This window comes from Mustela lutreola, chromosome 5 (assembly GCF_030435805.1).
Source record: "Mustela lutreola isolate mMusLut2 chromosome 5, mMusLut2.pri, whole genome shotgun sequence".
Lineage (NCBI taxonomy): Eukaryota > Metazoa > Chordata > Mammalia > Carnivora > Mustelidae > Mustela > Mustela lutreola.
This window is the reverse complement of record NC_081294.1, coordinates 69,770,426-69,791,706: the sequence shown is the minus strand read 5'-3', so window position 1 is coordinate 69,791,706 and position 21,281 is coordinate 69,770,426. Positions and strand designations below refer to the sequence as shown.

Below are 21,281 nucleotides of genomic sequence, written 5' to 3'. Positions count from 1 at the left end.
ATATGCACCTCTATGTTTACTGCAGCATTATTTATAATAGTCAAATTATGGAAGCAGCCCAAGTAACCACTGACAGATAAATGGATAAAGAAGATGTGGTTTTACATGTATAAGATGGAATATTATTCAGCAATAAAAAAGAATGTACTCTTGCAATTTCCAACAATATGGACAGATCTAGAGAGCATAATGTTAAGTGAAATAAGTTAGAGAAAGAAATAGCACATACTTTCATTCATTTGTGGAATATAAGAAACAAAACAAGTGAACAACAACAAAAAAGAGACAAACCAAAAAACAGACTCTTAACTCTAGAGAATAAGTTGATGGTTATCAGAGGGGAGGTGGGCAGGGGGAAGGGTAAAATAGGTGAAGGAGATTAAAAATATACTTACCATGATGAGCATTGAGTAATTTATAGAATTGCTGAATCACTATATTGTATTCCTGAAACTAATACAATACTATTTTTTAAAAGATTTTATTTATTTATTTGATAGAGACACAGCGAGAGAGGGAACACAAGCAGGGGGAGTGGAAGAGGGAGAAGCAGGTTTCCTGCCAAGCACGGAGCCCAATACAGCGCTTCATCCCAGGACCCTGTGATCATGACCTGAGCCGAAGGCAGACATTTATGACTGAGCCACCCAGGTACCCCATAACATTGTATATTGACTATAATGGAATTGAGATTAAAAAATTTTAAAAAATAAAATGTTGACATTTTACAAAGTTTCAAAAACTGAGTTTTTTTCAAATGATGAAATTATTAGATCTGTAATAAAGAAGCTGGTAATTCTCTGCAAGGAGAGAGATGTGATTTTTTTTTTAAAAAGGAAAAAATGAGAGGGGTGCCTGGTTGGCTCAGTCAGTAGAGCATGTGACTCTTGATTTCAGGGTTGTGAGTTCAGGCATGGTGCTTACTTAAAAAAAAATAAGAAGGAAACAATGAGAAGTTATTCAGTATAAAAAGAGTTCTTGGTAGGTGTTCATATTTTATTTCTACTCTAGTTATTTGAAAGAGAAGGAAAAAGAAACATGGATTTAGAATTCATGTATCTGCTTCTGAACTTGATTATTTAATTTTATTATTTTCAGTTTCTATTATTTTTCATGTTGGGACATTATCTAATATTTTTTAGAAACACACTATCACAATTCTTGCTTTTTAGCCAAGTAGCAAAATTTTAATTCATTTCTGTATACCAGTACAGACACTACTAAAATTTATGGAGAGATTTGCTTAAAGTAATTGTAAAACAGAGATTAAAAAATCAGATTTGTTGGGGTGCCTGGGTGGCTCAGTGGGTTAAAGCCTCTGCCTTCAGCTCAGGTCATGATCCCAGGGTCCTAGGATCAAGCCCCGCATCGGGCTCTCTGCTCAGCGGGGAGCCTGCTTCCTCCTCTCTTTCTGCCTGCCTCTCTGCCTACTTGTGATCTGTCAGTCAAATAAATAAATAAATAAATCTTTAAAACAAAAATCAGATTTGTTGGGGCGCCTGGGTGGCTCAGTGGGTTAAAGACTCTTGCCTTCAGCTCAGGTCATGATTCCCAGGGTCCTGGCATAGAGCCCCAAATCAGGCTCTCTGCTCTGCAGGGATCCTGCTTCCCCCCCCACTCCCCGTCTGTCTCTCTGCCTAGTTGTGATCTCTGTCTCTCAAATAAATAAATAAAATCTTAAAAAAAAAAAAATCAGATTTGTTGTATCTTGGATTCACAGGAATAAATTAAGAAAAAGAGACCCATATTTCTCTTAATAGAAAGAATGGGGCCATTATTAAGGTAATACAGCATTCTATACTAATTACCATGAAAGAGTCAAAATTTCCAATCTTGTGGGAGAATGAAATTATACAGAAAACCAACAGATAAAAAGAAATTTAAAGCAATACTGTTGCATCTAAAACCAGGCATCTGAAATATGGATATCAGATTTAGATGAAATAACCTAAATTTTTGTTCATATAAATAAAAATACCTTTTTTAAAATGTTAAAAATAACATTAAGCTGTGACCACCTGTATAAAATGTTGCTATACTATACAAAAGCTCTAAAGATCATTATTAAGATTAAAGATGATGACTAAAATTTGCAATTTAGATTAGCTATGTTTACTGCTCTTATAAATACAACTCAGAGCTAGTACTGCCTTTTTAAAAATGTTTTATTTATTTACTTGACAGAGAGAGGAATCACAAGTAGGTAGAGAGGCAGGCAGAGAGATGGGGAAGCAAGCTCCCCGCTGAGCAGGGAGCCTGATGCAGGGCTTGATCCCAGGACCCTGAGATCATGACCTGGGCTGAAGGCAGAGGTTTAACCCACTGAGCCATCCAGGTGCCCCTAGAGCTAGTAATTTCTTTTTTTTTTTTAAATTAAATTTATTTATTTTCAGCATAACAGTATTCAGTATTTTTTCACCACACCCAGTGCTCCACGCAATCCGTGCCCTCTATAATACCCACCACCTGGGACCCCAACCTCCTATGCCCCCCCCCCCCCCGCCACTTCAAACCCCTCAGCTCAGATTGTTTTTCAGAGTCCATCGTCTCTCATGATTCACCTCCCCTTCCAATTTTCCCCAATTCCCCTCTCCTCTCCATCTCCCCATGTCCTCCATGCTATTAGGTTATGCTGCACAAATAAGTGAAACCATATAATAATTGACTCTCTCTGCTTGACTTATTTCACTCAGCATAATTTCTTCCAGTCCTGTCCATGTTGCTACAAAAGTTGGGTATTCATCCTTTCTGATGGAGGCATAATGAGCTAGTAATTTCTGATAAATTCTCATGAACTAAAAATAACTTTAAAGCTCTATAGGACTTCAAGATTTATTATAAGGCTGTAATAATTAAGACAATATGGGATATGATGCATGGATAGAAAAACCATACAGATTATAAAGTTCAGAAACATATATGCAGATATATAGTTATCTGATTTTAGAACAAAGGTGATTCTGCACTGCAGTGGGGAAAAAGGGGTCTTCTTTATAAAAGTTGTTTTTTTAAAAAATATTTTATTTATTTATTTGACAGAGAGATCACAAGTAGGCAGAGAGGCAGGCAGAGAGAGAGGAAGAGAAGCAGGCCCCCTGCAGAGCAGAGAGCCCAATGTGGGGCTTGATCCCAGGACCCTGGGATCATGACCTGAGCCGAAGTCAGAGGTTTTAACCCACTGAGCCACCCAGGTGCCCCAAGGGGTCTTCTTAATAAATGATGCTGGATTAACTGGAAATTCACATGTAAAAAAATAATTCTTGACAAAGAGCTTATGATTTCACTTTTATGTGGAACCAAACAACAACAACAATGAATAAAAAAGCAGAAAGAGACCTATAAATACAGAGAACAAACGTGGTTGCCAGAGGTGACAGTGGTGGGGGAATGGGCAAAAAGAGGTAAAGGGGAGTGGGAGGTACAGGCTTTCAGTTACGGAATAAATAAGTCACAGGGTAAAAGGTATGGAGTAGGGAATATTGTCAATGGTAGTGTAATAGTGCTGTGTAGTAACAAATGGTAGCTACACCTGGGATTAGTATAGTACCTACGGTGTTGTTGTATCACTATGTTGTGCACCAAAAACTAAAATAACACTGTGTCGGGCGCCTGGGTGGCTCAGTGGGTTAAGCCACTGCCTTCGGCTCAGGTCATGATCTCAGAGTCCTGAGATCGAGTCCCGCATCGGGCTCTCTGCTCAGCAGGGAGCCTGCTTCCTCCTCTCTCTCTCTCTCTCTCTCTGCCTGCCTCTCTGCCTACTTGTGATCTCTGTCAAATAAATAAATAAAATCTTAAAAAAAAAAAATAAAATAACACTGTGTCAACTATACTTCAATTAAAAAAAGGGGCGTCTGGGTGGCTCAGGCAGTTAAGTGTCTGCCTTGGGCTTGGGTCATGATTTCAGGGTTCTGGGATTGAGTCCTGCATCAGGCTCCCTGCAGAGTAGGGAGCCTGTTTCTCCCTCTCCCTGCCATTACCCCTGCTTGTGCACCCCCCAACCCGGCCTTCATAAATAAATAAATAAAATTGAAAAAAAATCTTCACTCCTATCTCACATCATAAACAAAAATCAACTCTAGTTGATATAAACAACCAAATGGAAAAGATCAAGCAATAAAGCTTTGGGAAGAAAGCCCAAGAGAATTTCTTATGACCTTGCTTGAGATAGACAAAGGTTTCTTACAGGACTCTAAAGTACCAACTATAAACATAAAAACAGACAAACTGGATCACATTAGAATTAAGACCTTCTTATCAAAAAACATTACCAAAACAAAAAGCAAGCCATTAAGTAGAAGATTCCTATAAGACACATATGCAAGGAAGAATACATATTCAGAACATACAAATTTCTTCACATCAATAATAAACATATAAGAACATATATGTTCTTATATAGAAGAACATATAATTTCTTCACATCAATAATAAAAAGGCAGATAACCCCTTGGAAAAACAGGAAGAAGACTTGAATAATTTGACAGTTCATAAAGGAGAATAACCAAATGGCCATTTAACAACTGAAAAGGTGCTAATACCTCATTGGTTACCAAAGATTTTAAGTTAAAATCACAATGCAATACCATTACACAATTATCAGAAAAGCGAAAATTAAAGATGTAGAGTACTAAGCGCTGATGAGGATGTCAAGCTACTGGAGCCAGACACTGCTGCTGGATATGTAAATTAGTCTAACCACTTTGGAAAACCAGTTAGCAGCAGCATACATTAAGATTTCTTCATAAATACAGTGGAGTACTATAAATGTCTTTTCTCTTATGATTTTAATAACATTCTCTTTTCTCCAGCTTATTTTAAGACTATAGCTTATAATACATATAACATACAAAATATGTATTAATGTACTGCTTATGTTATCAGTAAGGCTTCTCATTAAAGGTGGCTATCAGTAGTTCAGATTTTTGGGTAGTCAAAAGTTATACATAATTTTTTTTTTTTTTAAGAGAGAGAGAGAGACTTCAAGCAGTGGGGAGGGGCAGGAGAGGGAGAGAGAATCTTAAGCAGGCTCCACGCCCAGAGATCATGGCCTGAGCCGAAATCAGTAGCTGGATGCTTAACCAGTTGAGCTAGCCAGGCACATTATACATGAATTTTCTTTTCTTTTCTTTTCTTTTTTTTTTTTTTAAAGATTTTATTTATTTATTTGACAGAGATCACAAGTAGGCAGAGAGGCAGGCAGAGAGAAAGAGGGGGAAGCAGGCTCCCCGCTGAGCAGAGAGCCTGATGTGGGGCTTGATCCCAGGACCCTGAGATCATGAGCTAAGCTGAAGGCAGAGGCTTAACCCACTGAGCCACCCAGGTGTCCCTACATGAATTTTCTAACATGCAGGACGTCAGCAACGCTAGCCCCTCTCCTGTTCAAGGGTCAATTGTGTATATATATGTTTTATATATATGTACATACATATGTACATGTATGTGTAAATATATGTGTACATTTCATTTTTCATATATGTACAAATTTTAAACTAAAAGGCACATCCAATAATGTTCAAAGAATCAATATTCATTATAGTGCAGAACTAGGAGCAACCCAAATGAACAGGAAGGATAAACTGTGGTATATACAAACAATAGTCATAGAATTGTTGGTATACACAACAATATAGATGAATCTCACAAATATAATGCTGAAAGAAACTAGACAAAACAGTATTCCTATATGATTCCATTTACATGAAGTTCGAACATTTTATTATACTAAGTTTAAAATCTATAGTAGTAGTAGTATAGTGGTTCGCTTGTTGGAAGGGGGTATCTGGAAAAGACATGAGGACATGATGGATTTTGGAGATACTGGTAATATTAAATAGCTTACTGTAGATGTTGGTTACATGGATATTTCACCTTGTGAAAACTCACTGGCTATATAGTTATAAATTGTGCACTTTTCTGCTTGTATAATTTGGTAGCTCACTTAAAAAAAAGAAGAAGCCTTTCAAAAATTTGAATACCATCTCTTTTGTTGTTCTTGTTGTTGTCCCTAAAGATACATTTATTTAGGCAATGCAAACAAAATATAATGTGAAATGAAAACTCTGCTGAAGCCCTACAAGGAGTCTGGAGGTATAATGGAGGATCCTTAGCTATATCTCCATTTCTTATAACCATTTTAAAAATAACTCTATTCATAGAATAAAAGGTAAAGAACTAGACAGTTTAAGTAGGTGATAAAAGATAACACGAAAGAACCCCAAATAAATATGATGAAAAGCTAGTCATACTGTCTTTCTAACTAGTCTGTAATGTAACCAGTGGTTAAGATTAAAAAGAAAACATAAATTTAAAAAAGAAAAAGAAAAAAATACAGTACAGCAAAGTTTTATAACCTGCCATTTAAAATGGTAGCCTTACAAATGTATACAAGATACATATACACTGGCAAAATCAAGCTGTTTTACTATTCAACATTAAAAGTGTTGCAATTGCTCAGTATTTTAAAATACAATGAAGTCACAAATTATTTTTTTTTAAATTTTACTTACTCAGTGTATTGTGGTCTGTGTGAATAGCTTGTATAACAGATGTTCTGAGCAACAATTCAACATCGGAACCTATTTTTATTAGCTGTTAAGAAAACCAAACAGAATAAATCCTTTGGGTATTTTTTTAATGGTCCTTATGAATGTACTGTTTTTTGAAAACTGTAAGTTTACAGTTATTTCTTTTTGGGTTATACTGCCTTTAACTTTTTGTAACCATTCCAAGCATACAGAAAACTCAGACATGTGTGTACTTTTAACTTTTATCCATCTGTTCCATATTTTGTTCCAAAAGAGATTCAGAATATTTTTTGTTGGAATATATATATTTTTATGTTTAAAATGTTGTTTTCTTTGGGAGAGGGTTGAATCTTTCTTTTATAGAATTGGATGTTCTAAATACTAGAAATAATACTAAACTAGGAGTTGAAATAGCTCTATCATTAAATATAAGACCTTGGGTTAAAAACCTACTCTCTTTAAGTTTCAGAATTTATCATATGCAAAATAAAGTGGACTAGAACAAAGATTCTCAAAGCTGTGGACTCCTGAAGGACCTTGAGATCCTTTTAGATACCATGAAGTCAAAATGATTTTCATAATACTAAAGCTCTCTGCACCAAGTTGTGAGAAGTAAAGCTTTCTCCATGGAATACACTTTTATATGAATGAACAGTAGACGAACTATGATCATTTATACTTGGGTATTTGGCAAACATTTTCTTGAAAATGAACAAGTTGACTCTGTTACTTCAAGAAAACAACTAACTGTATTTGCTGACAATGATAAAATTCACATTTTCAAGAAAAAAATAGAATTCTAGGGAAACTGTATCTGCCATTGACAGTTTTTCAATGCTTATGGATTTTTCTGATTAGATATTAATATTAATAAATATAATCTTAAAATATTACATACTGAATTACATTAACATTTAGAAGATATGCATTACTTGGTGAACTTCTATTTCCCAAATCAACAGTGCAAGATGTTACAAAATCATGCATGGTAAAAGATCCATTCAAAGAGAAAGGCAGATTCAACCTACTGGTCTACTAAATGAAAGCTTAAGGGCCTGCAGGAGAATAATATTCTAGAAATAAGCAAGCATAAACGCTCTGAGATAGGAAAGTTCTTGGTAAATGCAAATGCTCTCAATGCACTCAGAATGTAATAATTAAGAGGGACGGAGGGACCTGAGTGGAAGTCAACAGATGTCAGATGATACAGTCTTATAGTTCACAGTAAAGACTTTAGATTTTGCTTTGGGATGAGAAGCTATGGGGGTTGTGAATACAGGAGTGATGGCCTATGTCTTTTTATTTAAAAGTTTCAATCTGGGGTGCCTGGGTGGCTCAGTGGGTTGAAGCCTCTGCCTTTGGCTCAGGTCATGATCCCAGGGTCCTGGGATCGAGCCCTGCATTGGGTTCCCTGTTCAGAGGGGAGCTTGCTTCCTCAACTCTCTCTCTGCCTGCCTCTCTGCTACTTGTGATCTCTGTCAAATAAATAAAATCTTGAAAAAAAAAAAAAAGGCTCAATCAGCCTTTAAAGGTATTGAGAATAGACTGTAGGGAGGTTAGGGAGGAAACAGTGAGACCCACTAGGAGGCTGTTGTAACAATCAAGTGAAAGATGATGGTGGCTTGAAGTAGGAGGTAATGATGGGGAGGATGAGCAGTGGTTGAATTCCAGATATATTCTGAAGTCAAAAAAATTGGTTGACAGGTTGGATATAAGTGTGAGAGAAAGACAGCAATCAAGAAAGAGAGCACCAAGTTTTTTTGGTCTGAGCAATAAAAGATGGGAGCTGCCATTAACAGACATAGAGAAGGGGTAGAAGAGCAAAGTCTCAACTCCCAACAGATCTGAGAAGGGACTTAGCAGGAGAAAGAAAGAATAAAAATGGGTCTCCTCATCCACTGGAAGTACTTAAACCTTAGACTCATAGGTCTAAGGCAGGAAACAAGGCTTGATGAGTAATAAGGGATAAGGGGAAATCAGAAAGGAAGAGCAGGAGGTGGTCTGTATGAATCCTGGAGGGCTCCCCCCCACCAAAAAATCTATCTATCTCCTTACTTACCTATCTACCTCTTTCCACCCACTGGTCTAACAGATAACAGAGTTCCACAATGCAACTAACCTTGAAGGAAGTTTACTATTTGTTGAGGTGTAGTATAAAAGAATATTCACAACTTGTTTTTTTTTTTTTAAAGATTTTATTTATTTATTTGACAGACAGAGATCACAAGTAGGCAGAGAGGCAGGCCGAGAGAGGAGGAAGCAGGCTCCCTGCCAAGCAGAGAGCCCAATGTGGGGCTCAATCCCAGGACTCCAGGATCATGACCCGAGCCAAAGGTAGAGGCTAAATCACTGAGCCACCCAGACGGCCCAGATTCACAACTTATTTTGAAAAGACTATTATATACTCCTACTCTTTTCCAACTACTTATCTGTGCGAGGCTGAATTTTCTTCATATATTTTAACTTAAAATACACTGCACCAAATTGAATGAGGAAGCAGACAGGAGAACTGAATTGCTTTCTATTAAGCCAGACTTTAAAGAGATTTGCAAAATGGTAAAACAGTGCTCACTCTTCTTACTAAATGTCCTGAAAATAGTTATTTTCCATAAACAGTGTATTTGTTACCATGTAATGAGTTTATTATTTTTAGACAAAAAATACAAATTTCAAAAATCTCTTAATTTCAATTCCTACTAAGGAAAATATTTAAAGACACACCACATGAAATGCACTTTTTGGGGTCCTCAACTTCTAAGAAGGCAAACGGTCTTGAGACTAAACAGAGAACTGCTGGTATAAAAGATACCTGGGGCGCCTGGGTGGCTCAGTGGGTTAAACCTCTGCCTTCAGCTTAGGTCATGGGATCGAGCCCCGCGTAGGGCTCTCTGCTTTAATCTATGCAGAATTATACAAAATATACATTTGCATATAACAAATATGTCATTTCTAAACTGCTTTATGTTAAATTAGTGCTTTACAAGTAAAAGGAATTTAGAAGATTGTAGTTCATTTCCCAGTTGATATAGATATGCCAATTTAAAAATTTTTTATCATGATTTCTAATTTTAAAAATAATTACCATATTGTTATTCATCAGCCTACTGACCAGCAAATAATGCAAACTTTTGTATAGATCTTGTAACTTCTCTTCAACTTATGACTTGATTATGATGTCATCTTAACTTCTGCCATGAATAAAAACTACATGGTCCCTATTTGCCCTACCAGATTGTTAAATGAAATCTTTTCCTTTCTTTTTTATATCAGAGGAATAAAAACATTTAGGCTATCTCATTTTAACTTATTAACTTGATTCAGATATTTACTATTCTAAAAACAGCATTTTTCTCTACTAAAAATAAATGTATTTTTAAAAAATATTTTATTTATTTTTTTGACAGAGAGATCACAAGTAGGCAGAGCAGCAGGCAGAGAGGGGGAAGCAGGCTCTCCATTGAGCAGGGAGCTTGATGTGGGGCTTGATCCCAGGACTCTGAGATCATGACCCGAGCCAAAGGTAGAGGCTTTACCCACTGAGTTGCCCAGGTGCTCCAAAATAAATTTATAAATTTATTTTTATAAAAAAAATTTAACATGTAGAAATTTTATTAAACATTGAAGATTTTCTCTAATTTGTAGCTTCCTCCTTATCAAAACAATTCTTGGAATTATAACTGCTCCTGCAAATAAATTTCCATTTTTTATTTTCCTCCTAAGGGTCCTTTTCCTACATTCATACCAAGTTAGATACAGAAACACTTAAGAGGCTCAAAATAGAGACAATATGTATGTATATGCAGCATGATTTTATACAAAAATGGAATTGTGCATTTTTTTAAATGAACATGTACTGGGAGTATTAAGAAGCTCACAGATCAGTGTCAGTAGACTGACTGTCTTCAACTAGAGCAAGTGACCAAAAGGCGAAGCAAGAATAGTTCACAAATTGTGGCTGATTAACTTTCACTGTTGAGTTAGGAATTAAAAAAAAAAAAGCTAGTCTACTTGAGCTAAATGAACAGAAATTCCTTCTGTAGTTCTAATACTCACTCTCCTTAGGTTTACTCATTTGCCTTACATAAAGATAGAATTTCTGTGGATTTCTGGGTTGGTTCAACTGCTCTTGCTTTGACCATAGCTACATCTATGTTCTATACACTGGCAACTTGCTGTCTTAGGGGTGTAGAGGATGACCTTGAAGAGGTGAGCCATACCAAACAAGTGAAGGTTACCTATAATTGTGATGCCTTCAACCATCAAGTAATAATTTTTATTTCATATACACCCTCTATTTTCATCATTCTCTAAGAAAATGTATAAGGGCTTTATCATAATTGAAAGACTCAATTACTATACCTCTTCTATTTTCTTGGGAGAAGTTTCACTTTTATTACTTTTGAATTCTTCATTTATCTTTATTCTGGCTGCTAGAGAAAGAAAAAAAATATATATATAAATATTTCTCTTCTAATTTATAATTCCTGTCCCAAGAATTTATATGTTATTCATTATGAATGACTACTTCACTAGTAGTCAAAATAGTTTTGCCTCAAGTGAAACTAATTATAAAAATAAGACTTTTTTTTTTAAACTATCCTGGAAAACTTTTGACAGGCTGGCAAATTTTTAATTAAACCTAACACACTCTAATATATTAATACTTTCATTTCTTGCTCTATACCTCCAATTCATTTGCATATCTCTAGCTATCAGATTCTAGTGAATCCCATTTAATACTTTTTTTCTATGAATCTGAAAATTTAAAATGCTTTAAAATGGCAAAACTCAATATATACAAACATGTTAAACCACAAACACACACACACACACTCAATAAAGACAAAGTACCAAAATATACATAAAAATGGTTTGGCTGGCACTTTGTCATCATTATAGCATAATTTTAGTCTAATCTGACAACTGCCTTATTGTTATTTGAGCATGTAAAGGAACAACCCATGTAAAGTGCTTAGTAACTACACCATGTTAGCTGTTCTTATGTCACTTAATAACACTTAAAGTGCTGTTGATGGAGAACAGCCAGAAAACCCTCCTTCTATGCTTTATATATTTCAATATAAGGTGCTGAAGATTTGGGATTTAGAGCCAAACTGCTTAGGATAAATCCCAGCTCTACCTCTCACTAGTATGATGTGGGTCAAATCCTTTCACATTTTATCAGTTTTCTCATTGGAAAAAATAAGTTTTAACAGTAACTACCCCACAGGGATATAGGAAGAATTACATGAATTTGGTAAAGCATATATAATATGACGTATGTACTTTAATATTCAAGAAATTATTCTTGGTAAATTACAAAAACTTGAATTCCTAGGGACAGTAGGGATACTACCTAGGTGCCCTCCTAAAGAGTTTTAGTAATATATGAAAACAGATACTGCACATGACCAATACCTAACTTTAGCTTCAGAACTCTGACTTCTAGATACGATTAAAGCCACTTAAAACAGTGAAACACTAAATTTGTAAAACATTTGGGACAGATTCTCTTTCACAGCTGCTATCACTTCTAGAATGGCACAAGGAATTAAAAATATGGAAGTATCTGTTCCTAGGGACTGTGAAAATATGATTATATAATAGAAATAAGTTTAATGGCTTGACAAGCAATGGAGTGTGCTGAATTTTTTATCTTTTCTGGTTCTCTATAAACACTAGATGTTAAAAATATTTAAGTAGATACTCCCCAAAGTAGTGTAATATAAACCAATGTTCATAAAACATAACAACATTAGGGGAGAGATAACAAAGATCACTCTCCAAGCTGGGTCTTGACTATACAAGTTCTCTTGGATATGTGAAGAACTGATTTACTCCAAAGTGGTGAAAATAAACCTACCTTCTAATGCTCTGGTATCATTTTTAAAAACTCGTTGTCTGGTCCTGTGTAATGTTTTAAAGAGCTGTAAAACCTGTAAAAAAAAAATTAGAATTCAGACCTCAAAAAAAGAAAATTGACATTTTATATAATTAAAAGGATTACAAAGTATTTTACCTTTTGTTATTTTGATTATTTTTCAAAATAGCTGGTGAAAACCAGGGTTTGCCAAAATAACTTTCCCTTCTTAATTGATCTTTAAATTAAAAAAAAATTACATTTACAAAAATACCAAGTTCTTTTTTTTTTTTGTGAAGATTTTATTTATTTATTCGATAGAGAGAGATCACAAATAGGCAGAGAGGCAGGCAGAGAGAGAGAGGGAAGCAGGCTCCCTGCCAAGCAGAGAGCCCGATGTGGGGCTCGACCCCAGGACCCTGAGATCACAACCCAAGCTGAAGGCAGAGGCCCAACCCACTGAGCCACCCAGGTGCCCTAAAAATACCAAGTTCTTTGGGAAAAACCAAGTATGGTTAAAAAGTTAATAATCCTCCTGCCAAAACCAGTCTGCTAGAGTAACTTTATTAGTCTGGTATGTATTCGTTCTCACTTTTCTTACCATGTTGAGACCTTCAACTGCTTTTAAAGTTTTATACACATTTATACAAACTCATGGACTTACTACATCTTAAGAGAGCCCAGAAGGAAGATGTTTCAGATAATTTAGGAAAGTATAATTGTGATTTCCCAAAGAAGTGGAACGCTGAGACTTATGAATATTCTAAGACTATGTTAAAAAAACAGAGAGAAGAGCCTGACATTTGGTAGAAGACAGACTGTGTAGAGGCCTTAGTGTTAGGCCAAGCCTACCTCACACTTCTCAAGTTTAAAAAGTACTCAGTATTGATCACCCAGTATTGTTTTATTGTTTTTTCTCCTGTCTTTTCTTTCTTTTTTTTTTTTTTTAAAGATTTTATTTATTTATTTGACAGAGAGAGATCACAGTAGGAGAGAGGAAGGGAAGAGATCACAGAGAGAGAGGAAGGGAAGCAGGCCCCCTGCCGAGCAGAGAGCCCGATGTGGGACTCGATCCCAGGACCCTGAGATCATGACCTGAGCGGCTTAACCCACTGAGCCACCCAGGCGCCCTCTCCTGTCTTTTCAATTTCAGAAACAGAAGACACTGAGTTTCTCAAGCTGGAAATCTCTAGGCAATTCTTTTAATCTATATTACGCTTCATGTGAAAATTTTAGGAATGTCTCTCTAATGTTTTGATATTCTCCATTCCTGAAAATTATTTAAGTTCAGACCCTCCCATCTCTTGCTTAGATCACTTAGACACTCTACCACTATTTCCTCCTTTCCTCCAATTCACTCACTAGATAAAATATCTAATATTTATTTACTAAGTATACTCTGTGTGCTAGCCATTGTTTTAGGTATTTACATATATTAGAAAACCTATAACATCAAAGGCAGACACCAAAGCAGAAACAGGAAACATGAAGCAGAAAACATAAAAATACAACAAAACAAAAACCAAAACCACAACAAACTTCTTCAGAAACTTAAGTGACTGCAAAGATGTAATAACAACAAAAAGAAGTCACAGTGAATTAAAAAAGGAACATTCAGAAAACACCCAAGGTGCTCAGGTAACAAATGAGTGATAGCAAATATTAAGGATAGAAAAAACAGCTGAGAAGTAAAATAAAAACTCAGAAATTGAGGAGAGAAAACACAATTAAGGGAGTCCTCTAAGTGAACCAACGATTACATTAACAGGATTTCCAGGGGTGCCTAGGTGGCTCAGCGGGTTAAAGCCTCTGCCTTCGGGTCGGATCATGATCTCAGGGTTCTGGGATTGAGCCCCCATATCGGGCTCTCTCCTCAGCAGGGAGCCTGATTCCTCCTCTCTCTCTGCCTGCCTCTCTGCCTACCTGTGATCTCTGTCAAATAAGTAAATAAAATCTTTAAAAAACAAAAATAAAACAAACAAAAAAAAACCACTCAGGATTTCCAACAAGAAAGAACAGAGGGGCCCCTGGGTCCCTTAGTTGGTTAAGTGTCTGACTATTAATTTTGGCTCAGGTCATGATCTCAGGGCTCTGGGACGGAGCCCTGCATTAGCGTTTGCTCTTGGTGTGGAGTCTGCTTAAGATTCTCTCTCAACCCTTCACCATCTCTCTCTCAAACAAATAAATCTTTAAAAAAAAGGGCAGAGAAAACAGACAAAATAAATTAAAAAGGGGAAAAATTAAGAAAATGTCACCAAGTAAGGTTAATCAGCTGCTTGACTGAAAAAGCTCCAAGTGCCCAACACAAAACCCATACCATAGTACATCATAATATAGGTTCAGAACAATGCTAATAAAAAAAAAAATTCAAAGATAAACAGTTTACATAAAAAGGATAGAAAATCAGAATGACACCTGCCTTCTAAACAGTATTACTGTGAGAAGACAATGGTGTAAGATTTTCAAGTTAAAAAAAAAATGTCCAAAGCAATTCTCTCCGGTCCCCTTCCTCTTTAGGAGCTCTGTACTATCACTTTACTATCACTTAATAAACTTTGCTGCCCACCAAAAAAAAAACCAAAAAAAGGTCCAGCTTAGAATACCATACATAGGGGCACCTGGGTGGCTCAGTCAGTTAAAGCCTCTGACTTCGGCTCAGGTCATGATCCCGGGGTCCTGGGATTTGAGCCCTGCATGGGGCTCTCTGCTCAATGGGGAGCCTGCTTCCTCCTCTCTCTCTCTCTGCCTGCCTCTCTGTCTACCTGTGATCTCTGTCAAATAAATAAAATCTTAAAAAAAAAAAAAAAAGAATACCATACATAGCCAGATTATCATTTAACTGCAAAGGCAAAGAGACGTTTTGAAAATACAACGTATTTTATCTGCCATATCCTTCCTTGTAAAGCTATAAAAGAGTGTGTTCCACAACAAGGGGATGAACTATAAAAGAAAAACATGGGAACCAGTGAGAAGGGTGAACCAACACAAAGAAGGTGAAGGACAAATACAGGTCAGCATCTGTGTGGCCGGCCCACAAAGCAACTAGTCTAGACTACAGCAGAAGTTTGAACTACTCCAGAAAAAATGTTCCCAGGAAAAAAACCAAACTGATAACTGATTTTGGGAACAGGTAAGTAGGAAACTAACCAATGATAATAAAAACATGGTTATTAATTTCAAGAAAAACACAATTAGAAAAAAAAAAGCAATGTAATCATATATTAGAAGACTCCGCTGTGGACATTTTATACAGTCATAGTAGCTTAAAAAAAAAATGAAAACTAATTAACCAAAATTTGTAAATGAGAGGACTAAGTTAAAATGGCGAGCTTAGTCATCAACTTGTATTGTTAAAAGTTAGTAAACAGTATCTCTCAAAAGAAAAAAAAACGAATAGCAGTTTAAATATATTCTTTAGAAACAGGGAGGTAAATGTAAGAATAGCTAAAATGATTAAAAGCACTTATCCCTGGGGAGCAGAATTGGGAGTATGTAGAAGGAAGTACACACCTATTGGTTTCTGTTTATAACACTTCGATATTTTAAACCTTACACAATTAGAAAAAAAAAAGCAATGTAATCATATATTAGAAGACTCCGCTGTGGACAATTTTATACAGTCATAGTAGCTTAAAAAAAAAATGAAAACTAATTAACCAAAATTTGTAAATGAGAGGACTAAGTTAAAATGGCGAGCTTAGTCATCATGAAAACTAAAAAAAAAAAAAAAAAAATTGCTTTAGAAAGAGAAAGGGAAAAGACATTATCAGAAAAGAGAAAAGACAAGCCCTAAACAGAAGAAAATATTTCCATACCATATATGTGGTAAGGGGCTGTTATTTGGAACAATTAAAGAACTTTTATAACTCTACAATAAAAACATAGAAAAAGGATTTCAATAGACATTTCACTAAAGATAGACAAATGGTCATCAAGGCCATAAAAAGATGCTCAATATGATTTGGCATCTGGGAAATAGAAATCTAAATCTCAGTGAAATAAACTTAAGCCAAGCAGAATGGCTGTAACGAAAAAGAAAATCAGTAAGGAGTATTGGTGAGAATGTGGGGAAACTGAAACTCTTTTACATTACTGGTGGGAATATAAAATGTTGTAACTTGTTTGGAAAACAGTTTGCCAGTTGCTCAAAAAGTCAAACATAATGTTATCACCTGATCTAGCAATTCGACACTTAAGATACACAGCCGACAGAAATGAAAGCATAGGTCTACACAAAAACTTGGACATAAACGATCATAGCAGCACTATTCACAACAGTCAAAAAGGAGAAATGACTCAAACTTCTATAAATTCAGAAATACCTGTTATAGCTTGAATTGTGTTCCTCCAAAGGACATACTTAAATCTTAATTCCTAGTACTTGTAAAATGTGACTTTATTTGGAAATAGGGTCTTTGCAGATGAATTAAGTTAAGATGAGGTCATTAAAGTGGGCTATAATACAATATGACTGGTATCCTTAAAAGAAGGAGGAAATGCCATGTGAACAGAGACACACAGAATGCCATGTGAAGATGGAGGCAGAGATCAGAGTGATCCAAGAGTAAGCCAACAAGCCAATGAACATCAAGGATTGATGGCTAGCATCAATACATCAAATAGAAGTAAGGATTCTACCCAGTTTCAGAGGATGCATGGCCCTGCTGGCACCTTCATTTCAGACGTCTAGCTCTAGAATTGTGGAGACAATATCTTTCTGTTGCTTTAAGCCACCTAGTTTGTGGTACATTGTTAGAACAGCCATTGAAAACTAATACAGATGTTAGTATTGGGAAGTGGGGTATTGCTATAATGAGTACCCAAAAATATGTAAGTGGCTTTGAAATTGAAATGTGTAGAGACTGAAAGAATTTTGAGACTGCCTTGAAAAGATTGTAGAAATATGGACTTCAAAGGTAATAGAATATCATAGAAACCCAGGCAGTTTAGTATTACAAGAGTGGTAGAAGACAAGTTACCTGGGATTAAAAGCAAAGTGGAAAGTTAAGTAAATCTAATCATTTTACGTGTTTCTCCAGGGAAAAAACTAATTTCATTAACAAAACAGCCAGTATCCCTAATTTAAGAACTAGTGTACACAAAAATAAATTCAAAATGGATTAAGGACCTTAATATGAAACATGATACCATGAAAATCCTAGAAGAGAACACAGACAGTCACCTCTTTTACATTAGCTGTAGCAACTTCTAGATATGTCTCCTGAGTCAAGGGAAGCAAAAGTATAATTAAACAATTGGGAGTACATCACAATAGCTTTTGCACAGCAAAGAAAACAATCAACAAAACTAAAAGGAAGAATGGAAAAAGATATTGGCAAATGACATATCTGATAAGGATGTAGTACCCAAAATATACAAAGAACTTATAAAACCCATAAAATGAATAATCAACACCCATAAAATGAATAATCCAGTTTAAAAAAGGGTAGACGACATGAATAGACATCTTTCCAAAGAAGACATACAGATAGTCAACAAACACATGAAAAGACACTCAACATTACTCATCATCAGAGAAATGCAAATCAAAACTACATGAGATACCACCTCATACCTATCAGAATGGCTAAACTCAAAAACAAAAGAAATAACAGATATCGGTGAGGATGTGGAAGAGGAACCCTCTTGCACAGCTGGTAGGAATGCAAAGTGGTACAGCCACTCTGGAAAACAGTGTGGAGGTTCCTCAAAAAGTTAAAAATAGAATTATCCTATGATCCAGCAACTGCAATACTAGGTATTTACCCACAGAATTCAAATACATTAATTCAAAGGGTAATATGCATCCTGATGTTTACAGCAAAATTACTTACAATAGCAAAATTATGGAAACAGCTCAAATGTCCATTGACTGATGAATGGATAAAGAAGTGACATAAATATACAATGGAGTATTGTTCAGCCATAAAAGAATGAAATTTTGCCATTTGCAATGATGTGGATGGAGCCAGAAAGTATTATGCTAAGCAAAATAAAACAGAGAAAGACAAATACCATATGATTTCACTCATATGTGGAATTTAAGAAAGAAAAAAATTAGAAAAGGGGGAAAAAAAGGGAGAAGCAAACTAAGAGACTCTTTAAGTATAAGGAACAAACTAATGGTTACCAGAGTGGGGATGGATTAAACAGGTGATAGGGATTAAGGATTGCAGGTGTTGTATGGAAGTGTTGAATCACTATAGTATACACCTAAAACTAATATTACACTGTAGGTTAACTGGCATTTAAATAAAAACTTAAAACAAGAGAACTAGTATAAGAAAAGGAAAATGTCATCAATACTGTCTTGGAGCTATAAGAGCTAAAATCACCTTGGAGTTAATAAATTTTTATTAAATGCAGAAAGTAAGGTCACAGATTATCTTCTCTTCCTCATTTACTTATACTAATTGGATAATTTAGGTAATGCATTTGGAAAGTGGATTCTCTACAGATCAGTTGGAACAGGACACTGCCACTTATTGTAGCACGGACAAGTTACTCAGGCTTTTTGTCTCAATTTTCTTACATAATGGGTTAATATTAGGGGTGTATGGGAAATTTCTGAACTAGGTTTCACTTTAGATAGTTATTACTTTTCTATCTCTTCTAAGTCTGGGTTACATGCCCTTCCTGAGAACATCCACAGCATTGGGCACTTACTGCATAGTATGTGAATCAAATACATATTCACTGTGGTCCCATACCTCCTCAAAGGCTACGTATCCTTTACACTTACCATAAGTATCTTCTATACATAGCAGGGCTCCCCAAAAGTGTTTCTGGAATGAATCTTATTTAATTACTTTTGAATTCAAGTTTTGCAAGCAACATCCCACTTCAAGGACTTTCCATATACTTCTTCCTCTTTCTGAAATATTTTTTTCCTCTCTTCCAGCTAGTTTATTTTTTCTTTTTAAAAGATTTTATTTATTTATTTCAGAGAGAGTGTGGGCATGCAAAAGCAGTGGGAGTGGCAGAGAGAGGGAGAAGAAGCAAGCTCCCTGCAGAGCCAGGGGACTGCGATGTAGGACTCGAATCCAGGACCCTGGGATCATGACTTGAGCAGAAGGCAGCGGCTTAACCAACTGAGCCATCCAGGCACCCTCTTTTAGTTAATTTCTAATCAAACTTCAGGTCTTAACTTTCAATTCTATTAAAGACTTTTTTTTCCCATTTTTTTAGGAGATTTTATTTATTTATTTGATAGAGAAAGATCACAAGTAGACAAAAAGGCAGGCAGAGAGAGAAGAGGAAGCAGGCTCCCTGCTGAGCAGAGAGCCTGATGCGGGACTCGATCCCAGGACCCTGAGATCATGACCTGAGCTGAAGGCAGAGGCTTTAACCCACTGAGCCACCCAGGCACCCTTTAAATTTTTTTTTTTTTTTTAAATAGGCTTCATGCCCAGTGTGGAGCCCAACCACAGGGCTCCAACTCAAGATACTGACATCAAGGCCTAAGTTGAGATAAAAGCAGGATGCTCAACTGACTCAGCGACCCAGACATCCCAAGATATTATTATTATTATTATTTGCATCCCTCTAAATCCCAGCTATAAGCTCACAAAATACACTGTATTTTCAATTCAAAATCCCCTCCCTGCTAAATTTCTTTATGAAGTCAAAGGTGCATCCACTATGCCTAGACAGGTCAGGCTAAATGTTGGCTGTAAGGTATTACTGATAGCTATTATAGACACTCAATAAATTAGCTGAATAACTCTTTACAACTGTTTCTACTGATGCTGTGACATATACTAAAATGTACTGCGAACACCAAAGTCAGTTGTACAGGAGGCACCGCTTGGTGGTGCCTTATTACTGACCAACCACAAACACTGCCTTTCCTCACTCTACTGGAACAGGCCTTTTCCCCGCTTCCACGCTTATACTGCAGCCAGTGACAGAGACTAGGGATGGCTAGCTCCTAAGAAGTGTGCGCCAGCCAGGAACGTGCATCAGTTTGACAAGAAATCAGTCGGACACCAGTTCCTCAGGGAAGCACCCGGCGGGACCATCACTTCCCAAGCTTATTCCGAGCACTCAGGTCTCATGCGTCTCTGCTCTGTCTCCGTTGGTGTTGATTTTTGGCAAGTGATTCCGCCAGGATTCAGTTTCCTCGGCTGCCATACTTTGGGGGTACCTTCCGGTTATCCGACTAAACGCCACCTCGTCGGACCTTTCACTCAGTAGATGGTTCCAGTGCAGAGCTGCCTTTGGCGTCTCGTCTACCTCTCAACCATGTGAAAAAGGTCCCTCAAACACTCGGTGTGGGGATGAAACGGGGGCAGAAACTTGCACGAGGTACGAACACATACTTTGGTACCCCACGAGAGGAGTAGGGAAACACGGTGCCACCCTCTCTCCTCGCACCAGCACAAATCCTCCACCGCCCTTCGCAAGTGGTCACTGGGCTCCTCAGGGGCAAAGTTCACGAGCTCCGTGAAGGGTTCTGAACCCACACCTACTGAAATTCCAGACAACCTGCAAAAGGCTGCTCGCTTTCCCTCCCCGTAGGCAACAAACCCAAACCCTCCCTGGGCCCTGTCACCTTGGTCGCCTGACCCATGTCTCTCCTCACCGCGGCGCACACAGCTCCGGCGATCAAGTCGCCCCCGCCTCTCGGCAACCAATCACTGCCCGCGTGGACGATCCAACTCCCTGAAGTCACGTTCCTAATGTGACGCAACCAATCACCGCTCAGATTCCCCTTTGTAGCCCCGCCCTCCACAGTGAGACACCGGAGACAAGTTTGCTAAATGGCTGCAGCGGGTTACGACCGGGAGAAGCCGCCGAGCCCAAACACCAGAGAGGAGGAGGACGGAAATTACCTGGACGCCATGTTAGTTAGGGGCAAAGTCACTTCCGGTCTCTTATGAGACAGGTGAGGAGAG

The 21,281-nt window shown here is 37.0% G+C and overlaps 1 protein-coding gene across 1 annotated transcript in view; it reads right to left on the bottom strand.

The window, feature by feature from the left end:
- Positions 1-21,056, bottom strand: part of LYRM7 (LYR motif containing 7) — a 38,488-nt gene extending 17,432 nt beyond the window's left edge. The window contains exons 1-4 of the mRNA XM_059174486.1: positions 20,939-21,056; positions 12,388-12,460; positions 10,884-10,954; positions 6,507-6,588 (exon numbers count right to left, since the gene is read on the bottom strand). Coding sequence (XP_059030469.1) covers positions 6,507-6,588; positions 10,884-10,954; positions 12,388-12,460; positions 20,939-20,956 — 244 coding nt within the window. The 5' untranslated portion in view covers positions 20,957-21,056. The remainder of the gene's footprint in view (positions 1-6,506; positions 6,589-10,883; positions 10,955-12,387; positions 12,461-20,938) is intronic.
- Between the last annotated feature and the right edge of the window lie 225 nt (positions 21,057-21,281).